General features: G+C 40.6%; 1 protein-coding gene across 1 annotated transcript in view; it reads left to right on the top strand.

The window, feature by feature from the left end:
- The window catches only part of ca12 (carbonic anhydrase 12), a 35,206-nt gene that overhangs the window by 12,856 nt on the left and 7,313 nt on the right, over positions 1–15,037 (top strand). Inside the window, exons 2-4 of the mRNA XM_088340179.1 lie at positions 6,380–6,522; positions 7,481–7,501; positions 12,876–13,055. Of these exons, the coding sequence (XP_088196305.1) occupies positions 6,380–6,522; positions 7,481–7,501; positions 12,876–13,055 (344 nt within the window). The remainder of the gene's footprint in view (positions 1–6,379; positions 6,523–7,480; positions 7,502–12,875; positions 13,056–15,037) is intronic.

The following is a 15,037-nucleotide window of genomic DNA, read 5'->3' as shown; positions in this document are numbered from 1 at the left end:
GACCTATATTCTACATTGATAATATCTGTGTATTATTTGTTATTGCAACATCGGTTGCAGCCTGGTCATCCTGGAAGGGGGATTATCTCAAGGTTTCTTCATTTTCCACATGTTGAGGTTTTGAGTTTTTCCTTCCCCTCGTGTAGGCTTTATATCAGGGGATGGTGTAATAATAGGCTGTAGTTTGCAATAATCTGTAGGCTGTAGTCTGTGGTCTGTGTAGCCCCTTGAGACTCCTTGTGATTAAGGGCCATACAAATAAACATGACTTGACTTGGCTTTGCCGACATCTAATGGACATATTTAAAACTTCAAATCATTGTTTGCCGTGTGTGGCTCTCCTTCTCTTGCACTAATCTCTGCATTGTCTCAGGGAGCGATTTAATCCGTTAGCTGGCCTGATCAGGCCTGTGGGCTATATGTTTGACATCATTGGGTTAAAGAAAGATAATCACTTTAATAATCAATATTTGATTATCGACATGCAAAAATGTTCGATTCTATGGCTTTGCATTGACATGCAGCAACATACCTTTTGCACATGTAAAGCATACAGAAGTTTACAGGATTTACATTGTAATTCGGTTCATTAATACAAAGTATACAAAAGCAAAAAAAAAAAAAATCAAACGCTCAGTGCCTTTGGCGACTATAGGGTGTATTTTCATTTTTTTTTCTCATTTTGTAATAATAAGGTAGAAAGTATTTAGAAATTCTTGGACAGTTGGTCTCCAAGACATACTCCTGACCATGCTTGCATTCAAACACGGTTATAATTAACCCAAAATGGATTGAAAAAAGTGGTGGAAGCTAAGTGGTTAGCACGTCCGTGGGACAGTTCTAAGATCATGAGATCAAATCCTCCTGTGCGGAGTTTGCATGTTCTCCCTGTGCTTGCGTGGGTTTCCCCCGGGCACTCCCAAAACATGCATGTCAGGTTGATAAGCCGGTTCAAATTGTCCCTAGGTGTGAATGAGCGAGTGAGTTGTCTGTTTCTGTGTGACCTACGATTGGAAGGTAAACAGTCCAGAGTGTCTCCTGCCCACTGCCAGAAAATGGCTAGAATGGGCTCTGACTGATAATAAGCGGTGCAAATAATAGAGACTGATCCATTCTTTCGATCAATTTGAACCAACTTTATGGTTTTTTTTGTTTGTCTCACAAATCAACCAAATATATCTTTTTTCCAAATCTAGATCTAGTTTATCGAGGATGTTTTGGACACTACGTCCAATTTATTTGAGGTTGTCATTTTTTTAAAAATGAAGATTTAAAAAGAGAATCCGATTGATTTTCGTTTTGTAATACTATTATTTTAAAGTCTAATAAACCGACTACACAATTTTTGGAGTTCAAAAATAAAGGAGCCTTTTTTTTAGAGGCGGATAATATACAACCGCAAGAATTAGGTTGTTGTAAGTTAACCCAAGTAGTGGATCGTTTCGCCTATGATATGTTCTTACCCAAATCAGATTTCCAATCTACCGTACTCGTTTGAACAGATTTCCCAGTCATACTGACAACGTGGCCCAATTTGAGCTGTTTTTCCTTAAAGTAGGCCAGATTTTCGGACCTTTCTAAAAGGTTATCCCGAGCAATTATCCGGTGGTGTGTGGTTATGAGGGGTTGTTCCTCCTCAAGATTCGTGGAAAACGTCTCAGCCGACATTCGCAAATTGGGTTCGGTATTCCCAATGGCAACTCTTTATGTGGTCATCACTTGAAATAGACGGAGCTTCTGAATCAGTAATTGTGACCTGAACAAAATGCGGCTAACAGGCAGTTTTGATGCAGGTTTTCTATGACACATCTCCAAAAGTTGCTACTGTAATGTACAGTAATTACCAGATGAGCTATTACCCTACCTTGTTTATACTTTCTTATACTTTTACAAGTCTTTTTCTGTCTTTTCCATGATTCTTGGACGACAGTTGATTATGCGTCGTGTGTTGGTCATTTCAAGTAGACCACACACTCTAAAGCCAGAACACACATGGCGTTCTTGTTTTTTCCCCTTTGTATTTGTTTTAAATTCAAAATGTTAAAGAAAATTGTTACTCAGCTTTCTCTTTCTCTTTCTACACAGCAACAATAATATGTTACGAATTAGATCATTTAAAACATGAATTTGGGTGTTATGATTTATGAATTAACTTTCAGTGATTGAAACATCAAATTGTAACCTACATATTGTATACATGATAGAAATACAGACGCTGCCCTACTTACGAACGAGATTCTGGACGATCGTTCGTAAGTTTAATTTGTTCATATGTTGCTCCAGTGCTATGTTTTGTATGGAATGTGTCATGGTCGCCTTGGCGACCGGTCTGCCCCGCCCCCTGGACCCAGCTGAAGCAGTTCAACTAATCGAGTGTCTGCTATTTAAGGCTGGATTTTGGGCTTTGCGGGTGCGGGCTCATTACATATACACACTCCCGGTCTGTTATGCCTTGTCCTGTTTTAGTTTAAAACATCGTCCGTTCTGTTATGCCTTGTCCAGTTTAGTTGAGTTGGAAGAATCAATTGTTTGTTTTGTCATGTCCCAGAGTTTTGGACAACTTTTATTTTGTTAAATAAAACTTTATCGTTTAATCGTTACACAATTGAGTTCTCCCTTCCTGCCTCCTGCCTCCGTTCTGGTCCGATCACCCCTTCGACCCCACCGCGTCTCGTGACAGAATGAGCCCGCCAACATTTGAACTCAGCGAACGATCCCTGCGCGATTTGGGGAGACCTGGAGGACGCCGTTTGGCAAGCAGAGGTAACCTTCCCTGCCCGTTCGAACCACGGCCCCGCCCGTCGTGGCCATTGCTGTGCCTCGAATGGGGTCCCGGGAAGAATTGACGCCTGCCTGTTCGACTCTCATGCCTGCCTGCCCGACTCCCGTGCCGATTGCCTGCTATTCCGTCTCCCCTGCGTGCCAGTCCGACTCCGACTCCGCGGCCTGCCAGTCCGACTCCGACTCCGCCGCTTGCCAGTCCGACTCCGACTCCGCCGCCTGCCAGTCCGACTCCGACTCCGCTGCCTGCCAGTCCGACTCCGACTCCGCCGCCTGCCAGTCCGACTCAGACTCCGCCGCCTGCCAGTCCGACTCCGACTCTGCCGCCTGCCAGTCCGACTCCGACTCTGCGGCCTGCCAGTCCGACTCCGACTCTGCGGCCTGCCAGTCCGACTCCGACTCCGCGGTCTGCCTGCCTGCTCGACTCTCTGGCCTGCCTGCCTGCTCGACTCTCCGGCCTGCCTGCCTGCTCGACTCTCCGGCCTGCCTGCCTGTTCGACTCTCCGGCCTGCCTGCCTGTTCGACTCTCCGGCCTGCCTGCCTGTTCGACTCTCCGGCCTGCCGGCCTGTTCGACTCTCCGGCCTGCCTGCCTGTTCGACTCTCCGGCCTGCCTGCCTGTTCGACTCTCCGGCCTGCCTGCCTGTTCGACTCTCCGGCCTGCCTGTTCGACTCTCCGGCCTGCCTGTTCGACTCTCCGGCCTGCCTGCCTGTTCGACTCCCTTGTTTGTCTGTCCGTTTTCGCCTGTCCAGTTTGCCCGCCAGACCCCCCCTGCCGAGCGCCGATTCCGATCCGCCCGACGCAGATGGCGCCTGCCTCTCCCCGTTCCTGCGTGTTCGGAGGAGGGAGCGGGGTTGCCCCAATCGTGAGCGTCGAACCATTCGCGAGGTAGTAATTTTTTTTTTTTTTCTTTTTGGGACCTCGGGAGCTGTCCCTTAAAGGGGGGGCTCTGTCATGGTCGCCTTGGCGACCGGTCTGCCCCGCCCCCTGGACCCAGCTGAAGCAGTTCAACTAATCGAGTGTCTGCTATTTAAGGCTGGATTTTGGGCTTTGCGGGTGCGGGCTCATTACATATACACACTCCCGTTCTGTTATGCCTTGTCCAGTTTAGTTGAGTTGGAAGAATCAACTGTTTGTTTTGTCATGTCCCAGAGTTTTGGACAACTTTTATTTTGTTAAATAAAACTTTTGGATCGTTACGCAATTGAGTTCTCCCTTCCTGCCTCCGTTCTGGTCCGATCACCCCTTCGACCCCACCGCGCCTCGTGACAGGAATGTATGTTTAAGGTTTATATAAGTAAATTGAAGGCTTGTATAAGTAACCTGTATTGTTTTGAAACTGAGAAATAAATGTTTAATAAAATAATATGCTCTATAACGTTACCAAGCAGGCTGAATGATAAAGCATAGTACTGAAAAACAAAGCTACACATTAGGCCTGTGAAGCCCTTTGAGACTCCTTGTAATTAAGGGCTATACAAATAAACGTGACTTGACTGGACTATAAAGATAAAGATAAATAAAGTTAACTTTAACTAAACTTTGGCAACTTCCTCCTCCGTGGTAAAAAGTGGACGAAAACAAAGCGATCCAACCATTTTCTCAACCGCATCAAGCTTTCTTATACCACTTTCATTTCAAAAGAAACGGCTCGCCTCTTCTTTACACTATACACCAGCCATATCGAATGGATGCACCAGATATCAAACAATAAAAAATGTCGAAGTTCTGATCGCGCTGGAGACACAGTATAGAATATTTACACACTAACTAGGAATAGGAAGCGGATTTTTCTTCTTCGGGGTGGATGCTGGGTGACTTCTCATAGCACCACGTGGCGGAAATAAGCACTACAGCTCTGTCCTCTACTGGGATAAAGGTGCAAACAATACAAAATCTAACTTACAGTAATGTATGGATATTTTTTGACATCCTGAATTTTTTTTTCGTATGTACCCTTGTTCGTAACTTGAATGTTTGTAAGTAGCGGAGCGTCTGTATATTGGTTTTCCTTGTTCTTCTGCAGACCAATACCAATACAGATAGCCTATGTGTGAGTGTGTTTGTATTTGATTTTTTGGGACACCTGCCAAAGATAATGTATAGTATGGCAATTTCATTATTTTTACCTCACTATTGTTGTTTTGACTCATTGTCACTATCGGCCAATCATCTTTGGTTTCCAAACCTTTTAGGGAGGATTTGCTTTTGTGACCAATAAGTTTAAATGAAAAGAAAGGGCTCAGGGGAAGGCTTTCAGAACAGGTTGGAATTTCCTTTCTGAGGTTTGAGCTTTCCCCTTTTCTCCTTGCAGGTTGAAAATCCATTGATGTCTTCTCTCCTTGTTTTAAGTGTCTTCTAAACTATGAATTAATCAACTACACACTACTTATTCTTACCCATTGGCATTTTTACATTTAGTTTTGCTACTTTTTTGCTGTTTTTCAAGTAACATAAGACAAGTCAAGTCACATTCATTTGTATGGCCCTTAATATGTCTCAAAGGACTGCACAGGATTCCAATACACCAGCGCCTGATCTGAAACCAACATGCGGGCAAGGAAAAACTCAAAACCTCAGCATGAAGAGAAAGAAAACCTTGAGAAGGCCCTAACAAGTGGTAATTCCCCTTCCAGGATGACCAGGGTGCAATAGATTTAGCATTGGGTAACAGTATGCAAAACATAGTGAACATCAATGAAAAAAGAACAAAAAGTAGGTAATAAGTTGGAATTTGTCCAGAAAGTGCATGACACCATTGACGCCTCAAGCCTGTAAAGAAGTCCAAAAAGTCCGTTACAGCAACAACACAGCTTCCCATCACTGCCATGCTTCAGGTCCAGACGCCGGTTCGCTGACTCATCTCAAATCGTCCTTCTCCCTCATTTCACCGCGAGCCAGGCAGTTGTAAAAAGACAGGAACAGAAAAATATGAGGTGGTTATCTATCACAAGCTATTGAATAGAAGTGGGTCTTTAGAGTAGATTTAAAAACTTCAGAAGCAGAGCATTCCACAGCAAATATCCTTACGGTGACTGTGTGTAATTAATCTCTAGTAGAGGTCATTCTACTTTACAATGGAGCCAGCGACAGGACATGGAATCTTGTAAGAGACAAAAAAGGACTGGGGCAAGCTGGATACACCTGGAGCTTTTGAAGAGTGACTAAAAAAAATACATGTATATGTGATATTTTCATGTATTGTTCATGTTCAATATTTCTATATATTAAACTGATAAAGTTTTCCTTTTTTTGACTTCTATGAGGCGGTAAATAATCCAGACTGTCCCATTAAGTATTGGACTCCTTCTAAGATTTTTCTTTTCAATTTTAAGTGTAGGCAAACTTTTTTTAATGTAATTATTAACACGTTTTGAAAGAAATTTCAAAGGGGTAAAAAAAAATAAAAAAGCTTTTTTTGCAGAGCCTGAAGACAAACTTCAAGCTTGTCAAGAAAGAAGAAGCATTTGGTGGAAAGAAAGACCCCCTCTGGTGTCAAAGTGTAAACACACTCTTCATCCTCGTGCTAGGCAAATTGACAAAAGACTCCAATTGAACCTGTGAACTCACTTGAAAGTGGGCCGGTGTTTTTGTGACAGTGACGTCAGCAGAGGCTGCAAAGACAGACGACATGTGCTTAAAAGGAGGCTTGTGGTGTGCCGCACCGAGCGGAATCCACATCGCATCAAGATGTTGCGTTTCAGCCTCACTTCTGTCACCCTGTTGCTGCAAGTAGTTTGCGGTAAGATCAATACAAGTATTTTTTTAAGTGCCATTATCTGATTTGTTTTCCTATTATTTGGATTGTCTATAACTGTTTTCCTCATAGAACTTAATTCAAATAAATTATTTTTCTGTTAGCAGACTTTTTTTTTGCTAATTTTGAATCTTATTTTCCTTTCTTATTTTACTAGAACATTTAAAGATAATAAAATAAGAGAACACTTGTGAAATGTTGTTAAATAAGAAAATAAATGACCTTTAGAAAGATAATTTTGCTATTTTAAGTACATATTTTAAAATGTATCTCATCACCCATTTTAGGATATAGTTTAAATACAGTTAAAAAAATATCTTAAAGATGTAACAGATAAGGAAAAATAATTTTCACATTTGTAAACTGAGGAAAATATTACCAAAATTAAGGTTATTACACTTGTTTTTACATTTTCTAAATTCACTAGAACAAGTTGTTATTACTTATTAAGTAATAGTTAACCCCCTTTTTTACTGCAGTAAAATGATATATGTTTAAAATATAGTGAAGTAATAAAAACATTTTAAATAAAAATAAGTTAATTTTGCTCATACAAAATATATTTTATCAATTTAAGGAGACATTTCAACTTATTTTATTAATACTTTCCATTCTTATCTAACTATAATACAATTGGTTTAAATCTAGTGTAATAAGAAACATAGTGTTAAAATGTGAAAACAAAATGAGCTAAGTGTGTTTACTAGAAGAATATATATATTATATATATATATATATATATATATATATATATATATATATATATATATATATATATATATATATATATTATGTGTAAACCATCCAAAAATGTATTTTATATGTAACACGAACAATATTAGTGGAAAAAATGGAAAATTATCAGCCAAAAGTGCACTTTTGTCTTTTTTTTTTGCAATCATTTCCATCTTTATTCTCAATACAACATAATTGTCTGTTTCAGGTGGCACGTGGTCATATGCTGGTAAGCTTCATGATTTATTCTATTTTGTTTTTACCAGGTTTGTCAGGCAAATTGCTGCTGTGCTGTGGTCTGTGGCCCTGGTTTTCATTCGCATTAGACAATACAATGCCATCTAGTGCTAAAATATTACACACTGGAGCTTAAATGAATATACTAGGAGGCGTTGAATAATGCTCACTGTTTATTTAAGTAAAATGAGTTAAAAATGTTCAGGGTTTGTACGGATGCTTGAAATCCTTGAAAATACTTGAATTTTAAGGTTGTGTTTGCAAGGTCAGTAAAATGCTTGAATTTTGGATGAAGTGCTTGGAAATGCTTGTGATTGTTTTCAATGCCATGTTTCTTGGCGATCTGACTCTAGACCATGCAATAGTTGAAAAAAAATACAAATAAAAATAAGTCTGCGAATATGACGCCAACACATCTGCTCTGGTGGCCTGTCATTATGGCGTTGTCATGTAAAGTGTCACCGCCCCTTACTGGTCCCACCCGAAAGGACAGCTCAATTTAGAAAACCGGTTCTTCCGCCTCTCAAACTGAATTTTTGTTCTTTAAATGATTATATTATCAATCATAATAAAACATTATGCACCAAAATATCCCTGACTCCCTGATCCCTAAAAATCATATGAAATATAGATAAAAATATTCACAGATCCATATTTTTTTAATTTAAAAAAAAAAAAAAAGTTTAGCTTTCTCACACACTGAACAGATTTAAAGTCGTAAAACAACAAAAGAAATCCTGAAAATGCGAAACTATAAAATAAAAAATAAAAATATTTACCTTTAAGGACTATAAATAAATGATAAATGCAAAAAATGTAAATTCTTACTATTTTATTTTAACCAATTTAGACACAGATCCTCACGCTTTTTTACCCGTCAATTTACCATTCAACAAACTTCCTTTCAATGAAAGACTCTAAGCATATTATACAGTAATCCCTTGTGTTTCACGTGGATTGCGTTTCAAAAATTAAGACAATGGTCGACAAATTATTCGATTATTCAAATAATCTTTTGTTGCAGCCCGAGATTCCGGTGTACATACACTCCTGTAGTCAATAAATTTTCTCAGGGGGTGTGTTCCAAAAAGGACCCGATAATTAAAATCCGCAAAGAAGAAACCTTTATTTTTCATCAAATACTCTATTACACATTGAAACCAAAGCACTTTTACTACTACTCAAGAATTTGTTTGACAAAGACAAATACTGTACTTTATAAACGTCTTTCTTTTACAAATGAGGTCTGTACTGTCAAATTTTCATTTTAGAAGTAATCTTGCAGCTATATTGCACTACCATGAATCCACTTTTTTACTTCATATGATATTTTGTCGCCATATTGTGGACATTATTGGGAAACAAAAATTATTACTTAAAAATGCTTTTACTTTTCTTCCTCTGCCTTTTGGTGCTTTTGTCGGACCAGAGCATTTTGCTGAAATGATACCTTTTGGAAAAACTCAACATTGGAAAAAAAAATTGCGGCTACGTAATGTAGGTTTGTCAAGCTGTTTTACGTTCATGAAGAACTTAGACAGCAAGATTTGTGATGCACAGGATTAAAAAGGGTGGGGCACCTGTTTAACCAATCAGAATGTGGAACACAATGCATGATGAAAGTAAGCCATGATACAGCGGGGATTACTGTTACCATTTTGTAGTGGCTGGGTGAGAGGAGTAAAACCAACTGAAATCCAACGTAAACATTTAGTCCTTGGACGGCTAAGTAGTTTATGATGTCTGGGTGTGAAATTGCAGATAAAATCATGGGATCTGATGACAAATTGTTGTTTATGGGTCTAAGTCGTTCATTACTTGCAACTTTTGCATTCATCCATCCGTTATCTGCACCGCTTATCCTCAATAGGATTGTTGAGTGGCTGGAGAACATGCAAACTCCACACAAAAAGGCCCGCTAGCTGGATTTCAATCCATGACCTCAAAACTGTGGTGCAGACGTGCTAACCCCTCAGCTGCCGTGCTGCCTCTTGTAACTTCTCATTGTATCTATATTTCGAAAACTCTTCTAAACCTGTAACGGATCAATTTGTGGCCCGGCACCATCAGACCAGGAGCCCCATGTACACCACTTTGAGATGCAACTCCAAAATCAGTTTGACATTTTCGACTCAGAGGAATTCCCCCCCTGGGACTGGTGGCTGTCGTCGAACCTGGGCGGGGTTCCTCACAAATACCGGTGCTGCGGCTAAGGCGAGTGATCCCCTCATTCACCCCGGCTCCACGGCGGCGAGGAAAAGATTTGCTGCCCCTTCTCTTTAACAATGCAGCCAGTGACCAAGTAACCCTCATGTTCTCCGACCCACCAGGTAAAGTTAAGTCAACAACCCCCGCCCCATTGTTAGACGTGTCCGATGTCACAAAACTGTCACTCATTGCCTTCCTGGTGGCACTATCCCAGTTGTCTTCGCAGAGCTCCCAGAACTTTTACATTATCTACCGTCCACCGTTTTTAGCCCGATTTCACATGTAGGTTTTAACGACACGTTCCACGAACAATCTGAGGTGACCAAGCGTGATTTCACCAAACAATTTCTGCTGTTGTGTAATCACGACAAAACTGTTTCTATCTCGCTATCCCTCCTCTCGATTGCACGCAGACTGTGGCATTTTATTAGACTTCTCAGCAAGAACACCTGGTTTCGTTTTATCTGCCGTACTTATGACGATAGTTTTATTAATAATTTCAACCTGTTTTGTAAACGGCAGGAAGGGATCCATCCTGGCACCCTTGGTAGCCGGGTGCTGGTGGGCAATTCGGAACATTATGTATACATTACATTAAGTCAAGTCAAGTCAAGTCAAATTTATTTATATAGCCCTTAATCACAAAAATGTCTCAAAGGACTGCACAGGATTACAGTTACAAAATTACACAATTACCTGATCTTAAACCAGCATGCGGGCAAGGAAACACTCAAAAACCTCAGTGTGAGGAGAAAAGAGAAACCTTGAGAAAGGACCTCACATGTGGTAATCCCCCTTCCAGGATTGACCAGGGTGAATTACAATTAGCATTACTGTACACATAATAGTAAACATTAGGTAAGATGTTGAAAATGTCCGGACAGTGCATGACATCAACGACACCCCCAGCCTGCAAACTAGTCCAGAAAGTCTATGACGGCCATGACGCTGCCTCCCGTCTCTGCCAGCTGGTAAATGCAGGGGTTGACATGCTGCAGGTCAGACGCTGGTCCGCTGATCCATCCCAAATCATCCTTCTCCTTCGTATCAGCCAGGCAGGCGTCGTAAAAGACAGGACAAAACAGAATATGAGGTGGGCATCAATCATATGCTTTGGAATAAAAGTGTGTCTTAAGCCTCAATTTAAAAACTTCCGTTGAGGTTGCAGATCTTATCTCCAGAGGCAGCGCGTTCCATAACACCGGGGCCCGGATGGAGAACGCTCTCGAGCCCGCAGACTTCTTGGCTCTCGGAGTCACAAGTAGACCGGCATTTTCCGAGCGCAGACTCCGTGCAGGAACATAGGGGGAAATCAAATCGGAGAGATAAGAGGGTGCAAGCCCATGCAAACATTTATATGTTAATAAGAGAACCTTAAAGTCACATCTTAAGTGGACTGGGAGCCAGTGCAAGTTGGCTAATACAGTACAGTAGAGGACTGTCAGCTGGCAAACAACCCGTCCCTGTGACTCCTCCATACAAACACCTGCAACTGTGTAGTTACATACAGAGACCCCTTGCTACTCCATGCTTCTGTTATCGCCTGTTCTCTGCCTGGTGGAATCTTAATTGAATTGAATTGTATTTATTGTCATTGATATCAACTTCTTCTGTTCAGTCATAAAGCACACAACTATCGCGAAGGGTATGTTCAATGTGTTCATCATCTCTGAGAACTTGATGGTCAAGGTTTTGACATCCCCGTCCGGGGCGAGCAAAGGAGCTAACTTTCCACCTGTCACGATCCTGTCGGTTGCCCTCTGATTACCCTCACCTGTGCTCACTCCTTCACACCGGCTGCCACTCGTGCCCTAGTTATCCCTCCCTCTATTTAAGTGCTTCCTCTCCAGTCACTCTTGGTCAGTCCGTCAGCTAACTGTCCGCCTCGCCTCCTGTCACTGGCCACAGGGGATTCCTGTTCCACCTGTCCAGCGTACTTCAGCTCATGCAAGGCAAGCACTTTTGATACTGGCTTCCCGATCGTCTCCGGTTCCCTAACTTGCTTCCGATCGCCGACCACTCTTCGTTCTTATGTCCTGGCAACCCGTCTTGTTCCGATCCACGACCACGCTCCAATCTCCTGTCCTGGCTATCCGACTTGTTCCGATCCACGACCACGCTCTGTTCTCCTGTCCCAGCTACCCGTCTTGCTCCAATCCACAATCACACTCTGCTCTCCAGCCCCAGCTGTCCGCCTCGCCACAGGCCACGGGGCCTTGCCGTTCCACCTGCCCAGCGAGCACCAGATCACTGTTTTTTCCTCTCTGCCTGTTCCCACCCGATCCTTAAATAAAGTGTTGTGGGAAACGTTACGCATTTGGGTCCACTGTTTATTCCGGTCGTTACATCACCGATAAATGCCTGGAAGATCTCGACCACCTTTAACCACCAAAATCAGGTCCAGCCTTTTAGTCTGTCAGCATGTAAGATCTATAATAGCTGGACAATCGGTTTCACATAAGGAAACACCTGAAGATCTTGCCTCGGTGGATGCAACGACACTTGGTCGAGTTTTTGCCCAAGTCGACCCAACAACTGGCCTTTAAGACCAAATTTCCACATCTGTTTTAAAGACATATTAGGCATTAACACTGGGAGGGTGTGGTTCAATGGCTGAAAATCCTGAGGTCATCTGCTGTCATCCATATCAGTGTATATAAATCTCCCTCAGGTCCCTTTCCTCACATGGTTAGTCTGTGCCTTGCCATAATCATATTTTATTTATATTATTATTTTTATCTTTATTTTAATTAAATTGTTATTTGTTTCTGTGTCCGTGTTTCGGGTTGTTGGATGGGGATAAAGGGGAGTAATATATTGTCTTATTGTACACTGAATGTTTTATACAGCACTTTGAGTGGCAATATATTGCCTGAAAGTAGTTTATAAATTAATTTGATTAGATTCTGAATCCAACATGGTTGCACTTACAAAAATCACATGACCCTTGGTCACTTAATCAATGTTGGACTTTAATTACATTTTTTTGCCATACAGTTTTACTGTAAGCTCATTCTGAATGTCTCAGAGTCTGAATGAATGATTCCAACTTATTGCCTTATGCAGAATCTCCCTGTGATTTGCCCCCAGGTCAGGTCACCTGTGTTAAAAAGAATGCAAGAATGTGTTCACAAGCTTATATTTTTTTCTCTTCACAGGCTCAGATTTAGAAGCCCAATGGGCCGAAGACTACCCATATTGTCCTGGACCTTTGCAGTCTCCAGTTGACTTCAATACTTCAAAACTGGTCTATGATGCGTCGTTACGCCCGATTAAGCTCGAGAACTATGATCTGACAGGTCAACCTGATCTCACCCTTAAGAATACCGGAAGTTCAAGTGAGTATTTTGTCCATGTTCAAATATCTAAGGGGCTGCAATTAGACCCGGGGCCACAAGTTTAAGACCCATACTCTAGATCGAGTTTAATGTGGGTAATATGTGCCAATTTGGCACTTAATTTAGTACGACTTCTAGAAATAAATAAAACTGGAATAAATAAACGTAGCATAATATAAACGAACGATTAAAAAAAAAACTGCAGTAAATGATAGGTGGCTCTTGTATGTTTCCACATCTACCAATTTCTTTCTCGCCTTTCTTTTCTTTTTTGCCAGTTCACCAAATGAAAGATTCGCGTATTTATTCTGGGAAATTACGCACCAAGATTACTCATCTGTTATGCAAAAGCCACAAAGAGTCTGGTTAATTTTAACAGTAGTGAACAGCTTTGGTTTGCTGGACTATGCCAACAATCCGTTGATGCGTTGGTGGTGGAGTAAGTGAGCTAGCCAAATTGCTACATGTGCGAAATAGCGCTGGCCAGATCGGTGAAAGCGGTGACACGCATCATTATCTCCGATTTGTGTTGACAAAAGCTTGTGGCTGAAAAAAAAACTATGTTCGTCATGCACGAATTTCCCATGAAGAGTTCCAGTCACTCGACCTTTGAGCAGCTCAAACCCGCTTTGTCATCTGCATTAACACACGACTGTAAAAATAAAAATGACCGATGTTATTTTTCACATTTTTCCGTGGTACACTATTTAAACTTTAGTGGACACTGAAAATAAGTAGAGAAGACATCAATGGATTTTGAACTGCGAGGAGGACTGGTAAAGCGGCCTTCAGCTAAGAGAATTCCATCCCGTCTTAAACCTTTTTTATTAAATCATCAAAATAACAAAAAGCAGATCAGCCAAAAGGGGTGTGAAGATCAAAGAGCAGAAACCTGATTGGCCGATAGCGACAATGATGTAATAGGGAAAACAATGAAAAGCAGTGGACAATAATAGTCAAAATAAGGAGCTAGCATCCAATCTCCTTTTCATTTGTGCAATATTGAAGACATTATAACTTATACACTGTAAAAAATGTTTTGTAGAAAACTTAGTTTATTTTCAGTGTAATTTTTCCATGTTTAAAGATATTATAACTCATTTTCTAGTAAACTATTTAATCTCATTATTAATCGTATTATTTAGCGCCTCTTAGAAGTAAAAAAAGGCATTCATTTTGAAAAACTGTATTGATTTTAATAATACGCAAAAATACATGATTTTCATGTAAAATTGCATTGTTTTAAACACAGAAATAAATATTTGTTTTTATTATTTTACGTACATCAGGCTAACCTAGAGGGAGCTGACTTAATTGGCCGCCCTCTTCCCAATATGGTTACCCTTGTAAAACGTAAACCTCGTGAAAATGCTGTGCAATAAAAAAATGGTGCTATGTTTTTCTCTGGTAGCTTTTTAGCATGGTGTTTGTTGACTATGGTAATCACGCACTGTATGTATGCATCCCAACCTTTGTTGTATGTCATGAGTACAATTTTGAGTTTTACTGTTGCTACTTTTACTTGATAAGAAAGAAAACAAAATTATCTGTAAGATTAGCCTAAGCTAGGACCTCTCTACTGTGTAGGACGTTTCGGCAGAACACTGGCTCTTTCGGTTCCCACTGTTCCTCAGATTTTTGGTTGTTTTAATTAATGGTAATAAAACATTATGCTCCATAGTAACTCTTATTCACTTATCTCTGAAAAACACATGAAATATGCATTAAAATATTCACGTACGTTTAAATTTGTAGTAAAATAGGGAATAAATGCTTAAAAAATACAAACCAATGAAATATCACAAAATTTTGCTCATTTTGAAGGGACGGTGTGTATTATTTAGCACCTCCTGGTTGGGGAAAAATGTAATTCTGTAAAGAAATCCGATAAATAGTAATTTAAACGATAAATTATCAGGGTTTGTAAGGGTGCTTGAAATTCTTGAAAATTTTAACTTTGTGATTTCAAGGTTTGAAAAGTT

This window comes from Urocampus carinirostris, chromosome 7, assembly GCF_059441175.1.
Source record: "Urocampus carinirostris isolate Australia breed hairy pipefish chromosome 7, RoL_Ucar_1.0, whole genome shotgun sequence".
In the NCBI taxonomy this organism is placed as follows: domain Eukaryota; kingdom Metazoa; phylum Chordata; class Actinopteri; order Syngnathiformes; family Syngnathidae; genus Urocampus; species Urocampus carinirostris.
Note: the sequence above shows the minus strand (reverse complement) of the source record. Positions and strands in the feature narration are given on the sequence as shown.